Consider the following 18,341-nt stretch of genomic DNA (forward strand, 5'->3'; position numbering starts at 1 on the left):
CTCCATGGCCTTCCTTCCCAAAACCATAACTCAAATCTAATCATGAGAAAAATATCAGACCCAAAAAAGCACCGAAATTTGAGGAATATTTTTACAAAATACCAAACCAATTCTCCTCAAACTGTCAAAGTCAGCAAAAACAACTCTGAGGAACTGTCAGACCAGAGATTAAGGAGACATGATAATTAAATGTGAAAGGGTGTCCCAGAAGAGATTCTGGAACAGACAAGGGACATAAGGGAAAAATTAGTAAAATCCAAAGAAAGTGTGAGGTTTAGTGAATGGTAATATACCATACATTCATATGGTGGAATATTACTCACAATAAAGATTACTATTACATGTTACATGGCTGAATCTCAAAAACTAAGTAGACACAAGGAGACACAAAAGACCACATATCTTATGAGTCTATTTGTACGAAACGGCCAGAATAGGCAACTCTACAGAGACAGGAAGTGAATTAGTGGTTACCAGGGACTGGAGGACACAGAGGGTGGGGAGTAAAGGGAGCAGTTTCTTCTATGGTGGACAGAAATGTTCTAAAATTGGATTGTAGTGATAGCTCCACAGCCTTATGAATATTCTAAAAAAAACTATTGAACTGTACAAACGGGTGCACTACATCTCAGTAAAGTTTTTGGTAAAAATAGTAATTGTATGTACACGCCCAACAGTTTTAAGAAAGGCAAAGGGGTGAAGTGCTGATAGGGGCTTGAAACAGGGGCATGGCCAGAGACAGAGAACTTAAGTCATGTTTGTGGGAGAGGAAAGGCATTCAGCTAGGTGGGGTATGTGTTAGTTTCCTATTGGGGCCATAATAAATACCCACAACTTGGTGGCTTGAAACACTTTATTACATTCTAGAGGGCAGAAGTCCACAATGGTTTTCACTGGGTTCAAATCCTCAGTAGGGCTTTTTTCTGTAGCAGCTCTGGGAGGGCTGTTTGCTTGCCTTTTCCAGTTTCTATAGGCCACCGCATTCCTTGGCATATGACCTGGTCTTCCATCTTCAAAGCCAGTAACTGTGTTTGACCCTCCTTTCACTTTATAGGATCTTTGTGATGACACTGGGCCCACCCACCTCCATACTCCAGGATAGCACGGCCCCCTGCCCATCTCAGTCATTAATCACATCTGCAGTCTCTTTTGCCACGTAAGGTCCCATATTCACAGATTTTGTTGAGGACATGGACATCTCTGGGGGACCATTCATCAGGGAGGTGACCACAGGAGGCGGCTGTGAGGGGTAGATGGGGTGGGACCTGGATAGGTGGAGCCTGAGATGCCAGTGGTACATCCAAGGGAACTGCCCCCTTGGCTTTCATCTATTCACCCAACAGTACACACCTCCCATGAGTCCGTCTGTCACTGGGATTATAAAGGTGACCAGCTGTATTGCTTTTCACTTCTGAAATCCAGACGAACCATTTAATCAATGACATCTTACAAATGCAATTAGCAGGGTTTTCTTAATGATACCTGAAGACTTACAACTGAAGACATCTTGGAATCAACGACTACCGAGTCTGGGCTGGCACCGGCACGGACCCAACTAATACAGAAGTTGGAGGCCTCGCTAGAGCATCAAGTGTCCCCACTCTGCTGTCGTTCCTACTTCCAAGCCTGGCTCCTTCCACCTGCAGCCCTGGTGCCCAGCAATCCTGTAACAGACCGGCAGAGCCCTGGCCACCACATGCTCAGCTCTGCCACCACAGCAGGATCTGGGAAGTGGACCCTCCAGGTGTAACCTCAGTCCTGAGTCATGCCCAGTGGTTCTCCACCTGTCCACACACTGGAATCACCTGGGAGCTTTCAAAAAGCCCCAACCACTGAGCCACTCTCTAAACTAACTCACTTGGAATTTGAGTAATTTTATAGCTCCCCTGGGACTCCAAAGGACAGCCAAAGTAGAAAAGTGGAGGGTTCAACCTAATTTGGTACAAGAGGCATAAGGCAGCACTGGTGAGAGGTGGGAGGTGCTAGGTGCAGACAATACAATTATACCTGTCCCCTCCCAACCATACTCCCCCCAAAATCTGAATTCCTGGAAGAAGACTAATCCAGTTATCCGGTTCCTTCACGGCACCAGCCTTTGCACACCGGGAGCTCAGGAAATGTGAATTTCAGAGAACTTCAAGGGTGCCAAGAAAGGTCTGGGAAAAAAGCCCGCTGGGTCTGGGCCAGCTCTCCAATTCACTGTGTGAGCTCCAAGGAGGCACTGCCCTTTTGTGCCAGTTCAGTGGCTGCCCAGATGGCCTTGAAGGGCCATCACTGTTCCCCGAAGAAGCCTGAGACAGTGGGGAGTCTGCGGATAGCAGGCTTCCTCCTCCCTCCAAACAGATGTCCCAGCCCCCAAGCCCTAAACTCTCCACTTCTGGTGCTCTACCTACACTGGCTGTGAAGACAGAGGCTCTGAGGTTCCAAAGCCCCCTCCGAGAATACTGGAGGACAGCATGTGAGTGAAAGGGAGTTTTAGATGGTGAGCAGACTCGAGGCCACCTGACAGCTCTGGTTCCACCCCAGGAATGATAAACAAAGGTGAAATGGTTTAGGTAACCAGAAACTTCCACTCATGAGAGGAGTTCGAAGGGGTTATGAAGGTCCTTGGCTTCTGGCCATTAGCACAGCCAAAGCCCTAAATATACAACCAAAGGCTTTTATTGGGAAAGGGAAATTGACTGAAAAATGGCCCCTAAAGTCCTCAATGCCTGAGGCAGCTGGGGCCTCCTCCACAGAGTTCAGGAAAGAAGGGGCCACCAAAACAGGGCCCTGAGCAGGCTCAGGTATAGAGGTCAAAGTCAATGCGTTTGGAGTTGTAGAACTGTCCGCCAGGAGGGTCCAGCTTCCGGCAATAAACACCATCTGCGAAGTAGCCTTCATTCACCCAGGTCTGTAGGAAAAGAGAGCAGAGCTGGGAAAGGACTGATACGGGTGCGGGGAGGGAGAGAAGCGGCAGAAGAAGTAGAAAGGGACTTACCTGCATCTGGGTGCTGGTGAAGGGCCCGTACAGCTCAGCATCCCCCGTGTTCTCCCACTTATATTCCCACATCACGTCCACCAGTCCATCTCCTGGCAACTCTGCTTCTAAAACAACATGCAAAGCCATCTGGGCCTCAAGTTCCCCGGCCCCTGCCCACAGCACTCCTCCTCTGCCTCCAGTCTTACCTCCCCTCTGCGTAGGGGTTGGGGTCTCCAGCTCCCCCTCTGCCACTTCTTCAGCAAACATGTCCAGAGAGGGTGGCGGTGTGGGCTCAGGGGGTCCCTGGGTCCGGGAACCCAACCCCTTCAGCCGCATGGCCAACCGTTCCCTTGTCTCCTGATACACACCAAGGTTGCCCCGGGCCACCATCTGGTCGGCCAACCCAGAGAGCCGATCCAAGCGTTGCGGGGAACTGGGCCGCCCACCCCCTTTGCTGCCCCCTTTGCCTCCTCCTCTGGCTCCCAGACGCCTCAGCGCGCCAGCCACTGTCTCTCTTGGCAACAGCAGCTCCAGAAGGCCCTCCAGGAGGGCTTGGGCACTCATTGGTGTCTGGCCCAGGCTGTCCTCTTCCTCTGAGTCTGACGGTGGGCGCTGATCAGGAGGCCGCTCCCTGATCTTCACCTGTGATGTGAAAACAGGGACGGGTTATCTCCTCCAAACTGCGGGAGGGCCCAGGCCCAGCACCTGCTGCCTCCAGGCCGCCCGCCATGTCAGCCCCTCGGCCACACCCAGTCAATGTTGTCCAGCCAGCTGTCTCGGATCTGAGCATCCCGGTTCAGGAAGTAGTTGCCATCAGCATCAAAGTGGCCTTCCTCCATCTCTTCCTGTAGGTTGAAGGGTGTGATCCGCACACCTCCCTCACTGGGGAGTGTGGCTGCTTCCTGACCTGCACGAAAGACACAGGCATCCCATGCTGGGTGCGCGCACACACACGCAAAAGACAAAGAGCTTCCTTGCCCCACGTTCCTAAAAGCTCGATCTGTTCGTCCAGCTGCATCAATTCTTGGGTTTAGCTCACCTTCCACATCCTCTGAGGCCAGGATATCATATTTGCTGGACCCCTCCTCCTCCTCATCATCATCCTCGTCACTGTCCAGAGAGTGTTTGCCTTTGAATCGGCTCCCAGGACCCCCTGCCCCAGCTACAGGATCCACCAGCTGTGAGGAAGGGCCGGCAAGTTGAGAGATGCAGATTACTGGCTATTCCTCAAGATACTTGACGTAGATTTTTCTTCAAAACCTTCCCCAACTGAAAATTCTAGGTAGGTTCTTCTTCAAAACCCTCTCAAACTGAACCTTCTCCAAACCCATTTCCCAGAGCACATGGAAAAGCCAGCCCTCTCTCTGCTTTCTTTGCCACCTTCCCTCCCCTCCCGCCCCTCTCTTTTTCTCTTCTGGCTTCTAGTTCTTTCCCTCCCCTCCCTCCTCCTCAGAATGCATGGGTCTGGCCCCCTCACCTTCTTCTTGGGAACACTGATTTCATCCTCATCATCTTCATCTCCCACACCTTGGAAGGTCACTTTCCTCTTCGGCATGACTGGACTGAGGAGCCTTCCCCAGGCTGGGTCGAGAGAGGATGCAGATTAAGGGAAGCGGGCGCGGCTACTCACCGCGGAAGTGCCCCAGCACAACAAGCCATCACCTGGTACGCACTAGATCCAGCTTGGGAGGAGAGGGAGCACACAGTGAGGGGCCGCGAGGGAAGCTGGCAGCCAGAAGGCCCCCGGGACTTGGCTCGGCCTCCAACAGAGTTGCTGGAGCGGGGGCGGACAGGCGGTCGCGCGTAGGGGCTCCCCACGGGCAACCCCCATCCTTGACGTAAAGAGACAGGCTCCCCTCCCCCATACCTCCCCATTCCTGGCCCCAACAGTTCTGGCTGCGACGGGGATCTGCGGGCTGACACCCTCTCCTCCACCCCCAGTCCCCTCAGAGCCCGCAGGGCCTGGGTGGACCCAGGACCTGGCTTGCTGGCCACTCCCCTCCGGCCCGCGCTGAACTCTCAACTCCGCGGGGTGACCGCCAACTGTCCCGGGCTAAGTGTACAAATCTAAGTGTACAAAGAGAGGCGGCAGAGCCGCGGGGATTCGAGCAGCCCCACTGGCGCGCGCTCACCTCAGGATCCACGGGAGGCCGTGGGGGAAGAAAAAGAGAAAGACGCTCACGAGGACTACATCCGGGGCACCGGCCGCCATCACCCGGAAGAGAACTGCGGAAGGCGCCAGAGAAGGCCGGAAGTGGCTTCACTCGGGTTAGACGACTAACTGGAAAACCGGGCGGAAGTACGCAGAGAGCTGGGAAGACAACCCCGCCCTCCCCTGAGTGACGTGACCAGTGTGGGGCGACAATGGCGAGAACAGGCGACGTATAAATGCCTAGACCCTGATCAAACGATAGGGATGGCCGGATACAGTTTAGATTCCCTCCTACAGCAGTTAGAGGCTCTGAAGAGAAAGTGAAGCACACTACTTAAAAGGGCGCCCAGGATCATGATGGAGGGGCAAAGTGGGACAGCGGGTTTCGGCCCGTTTCCCTTTACAGAGTTAAGCCACCATTCCCCAGGGTTGGCCAAGGGCTTTGCGCCCCTCACCGTCTCCTTAGGAATCCTGCCTTCCCACTCAGCGTCCAGTCCTGTCCTCTCCTAGTCCGAGGTGCGACCTTGCTCTTCTCCCTGAGGAGAGACCCAGTTCTGATGATGGCCCGCTTGGAGCCCCCAGCAGGCTTTGGGGGCACTTTACGAATCCGGCTCTCTTTAGGACCCAGGGGAAGTCATTCACCCCACGCCTATCACCTGGTTGAGTTCCCGGTTTCAGAGGTGGGAAGAGCCATCCCCGCAGAGGTGACAGTGGTACCTGTGCCCAGTATCCAGGCCAGAAGCTTCCTGTGCCCCGATCTCAGGTAGGCTGGAAAGGAGCAACAATGCCTCTCTCTCAGACCACAGCCTCAGGATAAAGCCCCTCTCAGCAAGTAGGGCCCCAGTCCAGCGGCCCCAGACTAGAATCTGTAAGTTGGCCCAAGGAATAGAGCTAAAGCGGGGGAGGTATGGGTCACTGTGGTATAGGGACAAGACCTTTAGCTCTTCAGGACAGTCTTGAATCCCACTAGACTAAGGCTGTGCCCAGGAAGAACCTACTGGAGTCACTGGAGGGCGGCATGGGGTGCCCAGCAGAACAAGGAGATCACCCCTCCTCTCTCCTGCCTGCCCCCAGGGTTCACGCTCGGATTGGACTACCATGAAACTGCACCGAAAGTCCGTGCTCAGTTTCTTCCACGGATACAGAACACAGGCTCCAGACCGGGAGGGCATCTTGCTAAAGAAGGGAGCCCGAAATACCAGCTATCAACGCCGCTGGTTTGTCCTCCGGGGAAACCTCCTCTTCTACCTGGGGCACCAGGCTGACCGCACACCCCTGGGCCTCATCCTCTTAGAAAACTGCCAGGTGGAGCCACGCCTTGGGGCCACAGAACCCTATGCTTTTACCATCTTGACCCCCGGGGTTGAGGGCACAGAAGGTGGGCGGGCCTACAAGCTGGCAGCAGAAAACCAGGAAGAGCTGGGAGCGTGGTTGAGGGCACTGGCTGGGGCGAGCTGGAGGCCGCTGGTGGTGCTACTACCCCCACTGGAAGCCCAGTACCGGGAGCTGTGCCAGGCAGCTGGCCAAGAACCCAGCTCACCCCCAGAAGACTGTGGCTTCCTAGCCACCCTCGGCCCCCCCTCCAGCTTCCAGGAGTTGCACGAGCGCTTTGGGAAAGAGATCCGGGTGCTGCAGGTGGTGTGTAGAGGACTCCAGTCCAGTGACGACAGAGGCGGCAGATCCCAGGCAAAGGGGGCGCAGGCGCTCAACAGTTGTTGATGAGCGACTGAAAGATGGACCAAAGGCCAAAAGGTACCTCCCTGCCAAGACCAGCTGAGTGCTTCAGCAGACACCCAGGCAGATCCTGGCCTGCTCCATTGTTTTCCCCCCACCCCCACCCGGCCTAGCTTTTATTCTAACTTCCTTTATCAAATAACAAGGCAGGAGACAGGCCCAGGTACAACAGCAGGTTCTCTTCCGATTCCGTGAAGCGCCGCACAGGGTGGGAGCAAAGACAAGAGAATGTAAACATTGGGTTCCACCCCCTGGAGCTCAGGGGAAGACCCCTTACCCAGATAGGGGCTGGAGGGGAAACAAGGTGACAGGCGGGGGCCCTGGTGAGACAAAGCAGGAGAGGCCTGAGAACATAGAGGAAGGTAGGTGAAGAGGAAAGAGAACAAGGAGAATGGCAGGTGGGGCAGGGGGAGACATTTCCTGTTCCAGTGCATGTCCCCTTAAATAAACAGGTGCAAGAACATTATGGAAGGAGAACCAAAGGACAGAAGATAGAGCGAGCACCCCCACCCTGGGCCGACCAGGTCCTCTGTACATAATTACAACACAGAGATGTCCAGAAGTAGAGCAAGGAGAGCCCTGGCCCCCGACCAGGAAGTGGGGGAGACCAGCAGGTCTGAAGAAGGGAAAAAGGAACCCAGCTCCACTCATGGATAAAGGGAGCAACTGGAGTGTAAGAATCTGAAAACTGCTGATTCCCATTGCCAAGTCACCCCTGAAGTGACAAAGGCCAATCAGGACTGCACCTGGGAAAGAACCCCAAAGGGAACTGGGGCAGGAGTGACAGAGACCCCCGGTGGGCCTAACTGGAGGCGAAGGGGCTCCAGACTTGTTCACACCTGCCCCGAGGAAAGGCAGCTGCCCCATGCACTGTCACTGTCCCAGCCGTGTAGGGATCAGCAGCTGGCAAGGAGATGGGGGAAGTCAAACCACGTTCCCCCGAAGGACAGTCTGTCCAGGAAGCTCGCGGCAGCACCCCAGGCCAGGCCTGCTCCCGACTGAGGGGAAAAAAAGGGAGGCCGTGCAGTCCAGCCCCGGGGACAGAGGTCAGAAGTAGGCATCCTGCCGGGCCTCAGATGCCGAGGGCCCGTCCCCACCATCCTGGGGCGCTGGGGGCCCGTCTGCCTTCCGACGCAGCGAGAGCTTCCTGCCTTGGGCCTTCTTTTCCTGCTTCTGCCGTTCCTTCTCCTGCTTCTGTTGCTCCTTCTCCTGCTCTTTTTCCCATTTATGCCGCTCCTTCTCCTGCTTCTCCCGTTCTCTCTCCTGTTTCTGCCGCTCCTTCTCACGTTCCTTCTCCTGTTTCTGCCGTTCTTTCTCCTGCTTCCGAGTCTCCTTGGTGGGACCCAGTGGGGTGCTGTTGCCAGTAGGCGAAGGAAGGGATGGATGCAGTCCCTCAGCGGTGACCACAGGCCCTGGGGCAGGCCCAGCACTGGCCCTGCGGGCAGGAGGGGGTGGGGAGGGGGCCCCTCCGGCTGCCCGGGAGCCTCGGCTCTTGAGGCCAGGGAGGCTAAGGAGGCTGGAGGAGGGGCCCAGGGGTGGCTGCTGCCGCCGCCGCTCCTCATGGATGGCCCGGGAGCCATGGAGTCGCCGAGAGGGCCGATACTGCAGCTCCCCCCGGGTTTCTCGCCACTTCTTGAGCTGGGCTGTGTTCTCTCGCTCAATCAGTGCTTCTGTCACTGGGAGGTTGGTCACCTAGACAGAGAAGCAATGGGTACCAGAATGAAGGTGAGGGCGGGTATGGCCTGAAGCAGGTGTGGGTGTGCTCAGGCCACAGCCTACCTCATGCACCAGGAAGTCCTCCTGCATGCACTGCTGGGGCAGGTTGCGCAGCTGCTCCATGGTCTCATACATGCCCTGGCAGGAACGAAGCTTCTCCACCGAGCCCAGTGTGTGACGCAGCAGCACCAGGGCCACCCGGAAAATGATCTTGACGCCTGCAAGGTCAGAAAGAAGAGAGCATGGGTGATCAGGGCTGGGATCTCAGTGTGTCCCATTCAGAAGGGACTCATAGGCTCCATCCCTGTCTTACTGCCACCCATACAGATAAGGAAACTGAGGCCCCATGAAGGGAAATGAGCTGCCATGGGTTTCAGGTTCCTGAGAGGAAGAGTAAGCTCTGGATTAATAGCAGAGTCACGACTAGGCCCCAGTTTCTCCAGCCCCCAGACTGCTTACAGGGAAGCCTAGGCCCCAGAGGTACCTTCTGGCAGCAGGCCACTCTCTGGCAGCCACCATGGAAACCCTGGCCCCCTCGCGGCCTGAATGGCTACAGAAGTACCTTCACAGAAGAACATATCCCAGACACGTAGCACTGAAGCCCAGGGCAGGGTGCGGGCAAAGATGCACATGAACCATTCTGTCATGTAGAGCACGGGGTCAATGCGTTGCCGCCGCAGGTGCCGGTGTGCCAGCGGGGAGGCCCGGCGCAACAGCGCAAAAAAGATTTCTCCGTCCAGCTGAATGGCCTCCTGGAAGTGGGATGAGCCATGAGAAGAGGCCTACTGTGGCCCCCGTCAGGCAGGACTATCCCTAGTGGGGGATCCTCACCTCCGGGGGAGAGGCCCAGAGCAGAGGGACTAAAGGGCAGAGGGTGGGGCAGGACAAGGACCTCCCTGCAGCCTCAGGGGAAAGTCACAACCTTGGGTGCACCCAGCTCCCAGACACTCACCAGCCCTGCACTGTAGTAACCGGGGAGGTACTTGTCGCAGATCTGCACCAGGCACCAAAAAGCTTGCTGAGAAGAGCGAGAACAAGGAGGGAGGGATGGGGCCTGAGAAACCGAGAACAGAGAGCTCCCCCATCACCACTGTAGGCCAAGGTCCTCCCAGTCCCTCCCCAACCAGGACCAGCGTATGCTGACCTCAGCAGGCATGTGCATGAGCAGCACGGCGGCCACTGGGGCCTGGGCCTGGCAGTAGCCCTCATCGGGCCGGTAGATAGTGTAAGCCTTCAGGATTCGATACAGGTCCTGTTGCCTGTGGGTATTGGGAAAGACCATGAGGGCAATCACAGGAGTTGGGGGCTCGTTGCCCCAAACTAAGCCTGCCCCCACAACCAGCCCCAGCCCAGACCCCTCCTAGATCCAGTTCCAGGTTAACCTCAGAGGTTCACCACCACACACCTCCACCGACCTTCCTAGCGCTGCCCATCAAGGTTAAGCCAACAACTCAGACCATAATCAAAGCATTCCAGGCTCCAGCCTGAGCTCCCTACCCATTCCCCAGCACAGGCTGTGTGTTCTCTCCCTCCTTCATCTGCCACCATCCCATAGACCTTCAAGGTCACCTTCTTCAGAAAGCTTTCACTGTCCACAACATCGGATCTCCTGTAGCACTGTCTGAGTGCTCTGATCACCCCAGAGCAGGGCCTGCCTTATCGGCCTCAGGGGATTCCATCAGTTCTCTGCCAGCATGTCCACTGGGCCCTGGTTCTTGGTGAAGGCCTGGGAAGCCAGCTGTGCCTCAGACCTTTCTCTTGTCTCTGTATCCAAAAGAATAAAATCTCTGCCCTAGACCTGCTCCTCTTTCTTAAGGGTGCCCATCGCTCTGTCTGAGAATTCCATTCACTTAGCCCCACACTGGAAAGGCTCCTCCTCATGGCTAATCGCCAAGTTATCAACACTACATCTTGAATTTCATTCATGCCTGTTCCTTCTCTCTACCTCCACAGCCATTCTGTAGCTCAGACATTCATTTCTTACCCAGAAAAAAGTAAAAAGTAATAATCTCTCACATCCCCAAATTCAGTCATTGAAGTGTGATCTTGTCCTGTACCTGCATACCTCCCCACTATTATTTACTGAATATTTTTCCCTACTTTGCAATAGCATCCATCAAATGACAGCTTTGCTATATATATTAGTTATTTTATCTAATACCTATGAAACATACAACTCCCACAAGCTCCCATGCTATTTTTACCTCCCTACCTGCATCTGTGTCCCTGCTTTCTCCCTGTTGCTGTCGGTGAACTGTCTGTGGTCCTGGCCAAACAAAGCTTTTCCACTTGAGTACTGCATCCCATCCCCTCTGCCCTACACAGGCCATCACTCCAGCAAGCCACCCACCTCTCCTGCATCATCAGTTTTTCTCTCCCTACTAGATCATTCTCATTGGCATACCAACATCTGTTATTTCCTCTAGCTTACAAAAAGTCTCTTCACTACCCCCCTTCCCCTCCAAACACTATGCCATTTCTCTCCTTACCTAGTCAGAAAAACTTCAGAATACAGACTTGCTGTCTTTAATCTCTTTCCTTCCATTCTCCAGTCAGGCTTAACCCTACTGCCCCTCACAAACTGCCTTTATCAAGGTCACCAATGACCTCCACTGTGCTGAGTCCAGAGGTCAATTTGCAGACTTGACTTTACTTGACCCATCAGCAGCATTTCATACAACTGGTCCTGAAACCCCTTTGCTTCCAGAAATCACACTGCCCTGGTTTTCCTTCTGCCTCTCTAGTTTCTCCTTCCTGAGCTGGTTCGTTCTCATCTTCCCATTCTTGAAATGTTAGAGCTGCAAGGCTCAATCTGAGTTTCCTTTTGTATCTACACTTGCTGCCTTGATGATCTCATCCAATCCCACAGGTGAAATTCAGTCCCATCTAGAGGCTGATAACTCTCAATCTCTAGCTTACCTCCAATTTAAACTTCTCCCCAAATTCCAGATTTATAAAGGTCGTACATTCAACTTTCTTGACATCTCCATCTGGATGTCCAATTAGCATTTCAAATTTCACATTCCAAAACTGATCTATTAACATACCCCTCTAACCTCCTTTTCCCATCCAAAACAGTATACAATATATAAACAACTCCATTCTTTTAGTTTCTCAGGCTCAAAACCTTCAGAATCAGCCTTGATTCCAATCTCTGTCTCTGTCTCTCTCTCTTTCTCTCTCATACACACACACACACAGTTCACATCTAACCTGTTGGCAAATCCTTTTGGCTCTACCTTCAAAATATAGCTAGAACCCAACCATTTTCCCCCATAGTTCCACAGCTACCATTCTATGGATAGCTATCATCGTCTCTCTCCTCAATTATGGAAATAGTCTCCTAACAGGTCTCTCTGCTTCTGTCCTGGTCTCCTTATACTATCCTCAGCACAGCAACCAGAATGATCCCTTTAAAACACAAATCAGTTCACTGTAACCCCATCCCCATTCACATTCTCTATTCCCCTTTCTGGCTTTAAACTCCTCTTTAATACTTACCACCTCTTCACATACAACACACTTTCCTTCTTTGTCTTATTTACTTATTGTCTACCTCCACTAAAATATACTAAGCCCCACAAGGGCAGGAGTTTTTGTCTTGTTAAGTGCTGTCATCTGTGACTAGGCCAGTTCCTGGCAGATAGCAGTGTTCAGTTAAATATTTGCTGAAAAGATGAACTGATGAAAAATGTGCATCTGAGAGCCACCTAATACCATCTTTCATGTTACTAAGGAGTGATATATATATATATACATCTTGGGGAAGCCTAGCATACAGAACAAAAGTACAAGTGCTTGGAACAATTTTTAAGGGCCTCTGGTGATCTGGCTCTAAATTGCTTTTCTAGCCTCAGCCACACCACCCCACACCCCAGAGACGGCTTCCATAAACCCCCAGCCAGGAAAAACCTGCCCCCAGCTCTGCTCCCATCTATCCTTCAAGACCCAATTCAAATGCGGCCTCTTCAGTAAGTCCTTGTTGTGCCTCTTGTCTCCCCTCTAACACCACCCGGCCCCAAGTCAGAATCTCCCTCCCGGGACAAGTCCTTCAATACGGCTTGACACTTAATCCATTAAGGACCACTCTCCTAGGAACCCTGGACGGTAAGAACAGATTCCAACCCAGCTCTGTATCTACCTGGAGCCTTCTACAGACTGACCCACATGATCAGGCCATCTTACCCATGCCCTCCTCGAGCAGCAAACATCTCATGGAAAGGGAACTGGCGGTGCAGGTCCTTCTCAATCACATCCAGCCACTTGGGGTCCCCAGGAGCCCGTTCCAGCTCCTGTAGTGGGACAGCAGGAATTATCTCAGGATCTAGGGGGACTGATGATAACCTTCACACAATATCACATGTCCCCATACCCTGGACACACCTCAAACTTGCCAGGGTTCTGCTCCAGGAGTTCCTTGCTATTGGACAGGTACTGCCAAGCCTTGGCTCTGAGGGAGGAGGGGATCCCCTTCCGACAGCGCAGCTTCACCTAAGGCAGGGTGGCAGGCGGGACGACAGCTTCAGGGGCTGGCAGAGCCTCCAGGCCTTCCCTAAGCAGTCCTCAGGCTTCCTGAGACAGCCCTCCCACATCCCTTGGCTTTATTCCACTGGACCTGGTGTGGCCTTCTATCTCTTTTTTTTTTTTTTTTTTTTAATTTTTTTAATGTTTTTTATTTATTTCTAGGAGAGAGAGAGAGACAGCGTGAGCAGGGGAGGGTCAGAGAGAGGGGGTCACAGACTGAAACAGGCTCCAGGCTCTGAGCTGGCAGTCAGCACAGAGCCCGACGCGGGGCTCGAACCCACGAACCACGAGATCATGACCTGAGCCAGAGTCGGACGCTTAACGGACTAAGCCACCCAGGCGCCCCTGTGGCCTTCTATCTTTAAAGCTACTCCTCCCCACCGGCCCCCCTGGCCCAAGACCCACCCCCCCATCTCCCCCAATGTGGTCTAGAGAACAAATACTATCGTGGCTTCCCTGGAGCATATGAGCCCACCCTAAGCCCCTCCCAACTTGTCCATTGCCCTGCCCACCACTCAGCCTTCCAAACCTTCTGGAAACGCCGTGACAGCCACTTATCCCAGTTACTGAACATCTCCAGCCATTTGAGTTCACGCTGCCGAGCCACATCTACAGGAATGGAGCTCTCTCTGCAGGATGAAGAGAGCATGGAAGGGGTCAGTAGCAGTAGTATAAAACATGGATTACTGACAGAATCCACCTCCCCAGGCTCAAATGAGAGACTGGCTGTAAAAGCATTTTGTGAGCTACCAAATATCAGGATATCTGGCCACTTAGGCATCAAAGGGCCTAGTTCACCACACTGAAAGGACATCTTCCCCTTGGAAGGAATCTCTGCCACAGAGATGGTGTTCTCATGTTCAACCTCTATACATGTTGGGTGTGTTCAAATCCTGCTTATGGCGCTTACAAGTTTGGGGAGAGGGTACAGAATATTTAAAAGCCATATTCTGCATTAGACCTGGGTCCAAGTTCTAACTTTACCACTTATTCATTGTGTGACCTTGTGCAAGTCATAAAATTCCTCTCAGCTTCAATTTCCTCATTTGTAAGATGGAGAGAAAATAGTATCTACTTGAGAGATTATATAACAAATAGCACTTGCTATTAAAAAAAATACAAAACAAATAAAAATATACTTCTCTGCCTCCTTAGAAACAACTGAGTTTCCTCCTATCAGACTCTTGAGATCCCCTGAGCCACCTGCAATTCCCTCTACCTCCTCTTCCCTGAAGTCACCCTAGATTCCCAAGCAAATGAAGTTTTCCTTGTACTGTTTGCCCATTGTTCCGTCGCACCTTCACACTCAAGATACCCCAAGAGTCTTGAAAAGTGTAGGAACCAGTACCGGGAAATGAATGGAAGAATGAGATTGAATTTCCAGACAGACCTGAACTCAAATTCCAGTTCTGTCCATTAGAAATGGAGGGATCTTGGCAAGTGATAACCTGAATCTCTTTCTCATCTGTTAAAAAGGGATGCCACCACCTACATCACAAAGGTATGAGAGGACTACTGAGAAACTGCATATAAAGGACTGGCAAATGGATGGGCTCATTAACTATTAGCTTCTTTTGTCTTAGAACCACTTAATCATTGCTCATTAGTTTTTTTTAACGTTTATTTATCTTTGGGATAGAGAGTCAGAGCACAGGTAAGGGAGAAGCAAAGAGAGAGGGAGACACAGAATACAAAGCAGGCTTCAGACTCTGAGCTGTCAGCACCGAGCCTAAATCAGGACTCAAACCCAAGGACTGCGAGATCATGACCCAAGCCAAAGTTGGACGCTTAACCAAATGAGCCACCCAGGCGCCCATAAAAATATTTATTATTTTATTTTTGAGAGAGAGAGACAGAGAGTTAGCAGGGGAGGGGCAGAGAGAGAGAGGGACAGAGAATCTGAAGCAGGCTCCCGGCTCCAAGCTGTCAGCACAGGGCCCGACATGGGGCTCGAACTCACAAACTGCAAGAGCATGGCCTGAGCTAAAGTCAGACGCTTAACTGACCAAGCAACCCAGGCGACCCATCACTGTTCATTAATTTCTACCATAAGTCACTTTCAAACTCTAAGGATCAGGAAGAATAAGATAATCCCTTTCCTGCCATCAAGAAGGTCACAAGCTTGCAAGGGAGAGGACTGCAATGTGGTGTGGGAAATGCAATACCAAAAATGCACAGGAGAGGCACAGACTGGAGTAGGGGCAGTGGATATCAGGAAAGGCTTCCTGGAGGAGGAGACATCTGCATTATAAGCCAGGAAGGACTGAGTAGAACATACCAAGACAGGAGGAGGAGAAAGGCATTCCTGGCAGGTGGAACAACCGGAGTATGAAGGAAGAGAGACTACAATCAGTTCAACAGGACCACAGAACTAAGTGCATGATGAGGAATGGTGGGACAGAAGACCAGAAAGGCCAGCAAAGCCAGATAATGAGTCTATGTGCAAAATAAAGCACGTGGGACTTTATCCGGTGGCCAGTGGGGAGCTACTATAAGCTTTTAAGGTAACATGGGCCCCAGTCAGCCTTGCCTCAGAAGTATATTCTTCCAGCATGGAAGACAGATTTTAGAGGGACAAAATTACAAAACAGAGAAACAGCATCGACCACAGTGCCTGGCACACAAGAGGGGCTCCCTGAAATCCAATTCAATCCAAGTTCCTTGGAGACAGCAGAGTATTGAGAGGAAGCCACTGGTGGCACAGATACATGTGGAGTGTGGCAATTCATTCAGCTGCTCTAATCCTGTTTCTTCGCCTATACGTTGGGTACAAAAATGCAACCTTCTGGCATGGGAAAACACCAAGGTCAAACTTCAGTTGCCTTCCTAGGACCATGAACGTTGGTGCTCAATCAAAGGTTTTCTGTCTTTTGTTGGATTATAAAACACCTAGACTACCTTCCCATAGTGCTTCCCCCAACCCCAGGCAGGCGCCCCCACCCCAACACACACATACACTATTAGACAAAACCCTACTCATTCTTCAGGTTTTGGACCAGACTCAGTTGAATTCTAAGCGGGCAAAAGATCCCCTCCCTGGGTACTCACAAAATCCTGTGCTGATCTCTAGGCTAAACCTAACATATATGGAAACCAACTGGTTAAGTGTTTGTTTCTCCCTCTAGATGACAAGCACCTTGAAACAACTACTTTATCCCTAGTACCCAGCACAGGGTCTGGCACTTGGGTGCTCAGGTGATGCTGCAGGTTGAACTGACCAGCAGGTTAAAGGGGTACAGGAACAATGGACAGGATCCTTCCCAGAGAGAGGGAAGGAAGAAGTCAGAGGCAATCACACCCCCACATCAGGAGTGACTCAGGCCCCTGGAGGGAACTAGGAAAGAGTAAGCCCGGCTGGGGAGATGAGGAAATGGGGAAGAGGCCTCCCCCAACCCCTTCCTTCAGTAAAAACACAAGACTGCCCTTCTCTGTTTTGCAAAGGAGCCTCACCTGCAGGGTCTCTCCTCCATTGACCAGCCCCCCCCCCCCCCCCCCCCCCCCCCCCCCCCCCCCCCCCAGGTCATCACCCCATCAGACCTAGGGCTATAGGGGAAGGAAGATGACTGTCTCCCTCCCAGACTCCTCCTTCAGGGACCAAATATCTCTACCAGAATCCCTCCCAGCCAACCTTCCAGAACATCTGGCCCACAGTTGAAGTTTTTCACATTAAGGAGCTGGGACGACCTTACTATCACCTCATTCAACCTTTCACTGTGTAGAGAAGGAAACTGACACGGAAATAGGGAAAACACTAGAGCAAGGGCACACAACACACTAAGAGCAAAGCTCAAACCCAGAACTCCTGACACCTGGTCTGCACCTGGTTAGAGTAACATGCAAGTGCCACCAAAACCTCAGGATGCTCTAGGCCTGACAGGGATCAGCAAGTGTCTCACTCCTGCTGGAGCCACTCCCCTGGAGCCTCAGAGGAGGATGAACTGCCAGGATCTGGGCAAGGTGTGTCATTTCCTCCTCCCCAACCTCTGCTTCCCTGAAGCCCCACTGGGTGCCCACTGGGTACTCACAGACTGCCCGAATACTGGCTGCCCCCAAGGAAGCCATACTTGTCCGTCTTGCGCAGGGCCAGCCCATTTATCTCCGAGTCTGAACCCATGGAGCTCACATCATCTGCCAGGGACTCCAAGGTCCCAGACATGAGGCTTACAGAGTCCAAGTAGCTCAGAGTGTCCGGGGCCTGCCCTCGAGGCCCAGAGATGCCAGGTCCCAGGCTGGACGTGGAGCCTAGGTCCTGAGAGTTTTCAGCAGGCTCCGGAGCTGGGGTGACCGTCACGACAGTTACCAGAGCCTCACATGTCCCTGAAGGGCCTGTGCCAGACCCCGAGGGGTCCTCTGGAGCCTGTGCGGTTGATGCTGATGTTGCTGCTGCAGCTTCATGTCCATCTGTCACCTGTCCTGATGTCATTGCTGCAACCCGCGCGGTCACTCCTGAGGCAACTGTGGTTCCCGGCTTGGGGGCAAGCGGGGGTTTGGCGGTCAGAGCCCCAGGAGCTGTTCTGGAAGGGGTCCTGGTGGGGGTACCTGGTCCAGGGGGGGGTGAGGTTCTAGCCTCCTCCGTCTTCGGAGAATCTGTTCCTGGGCCCAAAGCCATGGACATCTCGGTTCCTGCCACTGCCGCGGGCACCAGGGGGTCTGGGTCAGCGGAGACCTGCGCCCTCGGGGCTTCGGGTGAGGCCTCCAGAGTCAGTACCACCACGGTGCTGCCCGTGACAGCCGAGGCCGGGGCCGAGGTCTGGGTGGGCCCCGGGACCCAGGCGGGCTTCGCCTCCCCGGGGGCCACCAGGGTGACCGGGGCCGAAGTGGCCGTGGTCACTGGCGGCCCCGGAGCCACCACCACGACGGGCCCGGCCCGGGAGCCGCGGGGCGGCGGCGAGGGGGCCGCGGGGGCGCCATGACGGCGCGGCGGGGCCACTAAGGGCGCCGGGCCCGTCTCCATGGCCGCGAGCCACCCCTCACATCCCCCCGCCGGGGCGGCCGCAGAAGGCGCCGCCCCTCAGGCCGCTCCGCGCCGCCCGCCAAGGAAGAGGAGAAGACTAAGGGCGCGGCCCGGAGCGCGTCGCAGATGAGGGTGGCGCGCGGGCCGCCGCCGGGCGCGCGGAGGCGTGGCAAGGGTCCTGGGGTGCCAGGCGCTGGGGTCTCGCTCGCGCCCTCTCACCCCTGGCGCTCTCTCGCCGCCGCCCCCTCCCTCCAGCTTCGGGCTAGCGGCCGACCTCGCGCCTGCGCACACGCCCCAGT

General features: G+C 53.7%; 3 protein-coding genes across 8 annotated transcripts; 1 reads left to right on the forward strand and 2 right to left on the reverse strand.

Moving 5' to 3' along the window:
• Window positions 1-839: 839 nt before the first annotated feature.
• On the reverse strand, window positions 840-5,188 carry CD2BP2 (CD2 cytoplasmic tail binding protein 2). 5 transcript variants are annotated; one of them, XM_039247740.1, is made up of 7 exons: window positions 5,095-5,188; window positions 4,440-4,543; window positions 4,002-4,140; window positions 3,712-3,869; window positions 3,169-3,604; window positions 2,981-3,087; window positions 840-2,893 (listed from the first exon to the last, which is right to left on the reverse strand). In XM_039247740.1, the coding sequence occupies exons 2-7, from the start codon at window positions 4,515-4,517 to the stop codon at window positions 2,783-2,785; spliced, it is 1,029 nt and encodes a 342-aa protein (XP_039103671.1). In that variant the 5' UTR covers window positions 4,518-4,543; window positions 5,095-5,188; the 3' UTR covers window positions 840-2,782. The 5 variants fall into 5 exon arrangements, with proteins under 5 accessions (XP_039103671.1, XP_039103670.1, XP_039103673.1 ...); XM_039247739.1 differs by having other exon boundaries at window positions 4,440-4,644; window positions 5,095-5,186; XM_039247742.1 differs by lacking the exon at window positions 5,095-5,188 and adding an exon at window positions 4,942-5,056.
• An 83-nt stretch (window positions 5,189-5,271) lies between these two features.
• LOC120242196 (sesquipedalian-1-like) lies at window positions 5,272-7,017 on the forward strand. Of its 2 annotated transcripts, XM_039247746.1 has the most exons (3): window positions 5,272-5,630; window positions 5,736-5,877; window positions 6,189-7,017. In XM_039247746.1, the coding sequence occupies exon 3, from the start codon at window positions 6,213-6,215 to the stop codon at window positions 6,831-6,833; it is 621 nt and encodes a 206-aa protein (XP_039103677.1). In that variant the 5' UTR covers window positions 5,272-5,630; window positions 5,736-5,877; window positions 6,189-6,212; the 3' UTR covers window positions 6,834-7,017. The 2 variants fall into 2 exon arrangements, with proteins under 2 accessions (XP_039103677.1, XP_039103676.1); XM_039247745.1 differs by having other exon boundaries at window positions 5,272-5,877.
• TBC1D10B (TBC1 domain family member 10B) lies at window positions 7,008-18,042 on the reverse strand. The gene is made up of 9 exons (XM_039247738.1): window positions 17,114-18,042; window positions 13,618-13,717; window positions 12,948-13,055; window positions 12,750-12,856; window positions 9,709-9,823; window positions 9,517-9,582; window positions 9,127-9,316; window positions 8,628-8,782; window positions 7,008-8,540 (listed from the first exon to the last, which is right to left on the reverse strand). The coding sequence occupies exons 1-9, from the start codon at window positions 18,040-18,042 to the stop codon at window positions 7,896-7,898; spliced, it is 2,415 nt and encodes an 804-aa protein (XP_039103669.1). The 3' UTR covers window positions 7,008-7,895.
• Between the last annotated feature and the right edge of the window lie 299 nt (window positions 18,043-18,341).

This window comes from Hyaena hyaena, unplaced genomic scaffold, assembly GCF_003009895.1.
Source record: "Hyaena hyaena isolate Hyena2069 unplaced genomic scaffold, ASM300989v1 scaffold_306, whole genome shotgun sequence".
Classification (NCBI taxonomy): Eukaryota; Metazoa; Chordata; class Mammalia; order Carnivora; family Hyaenidae; genus Hyaena; species Hyaena hyaena.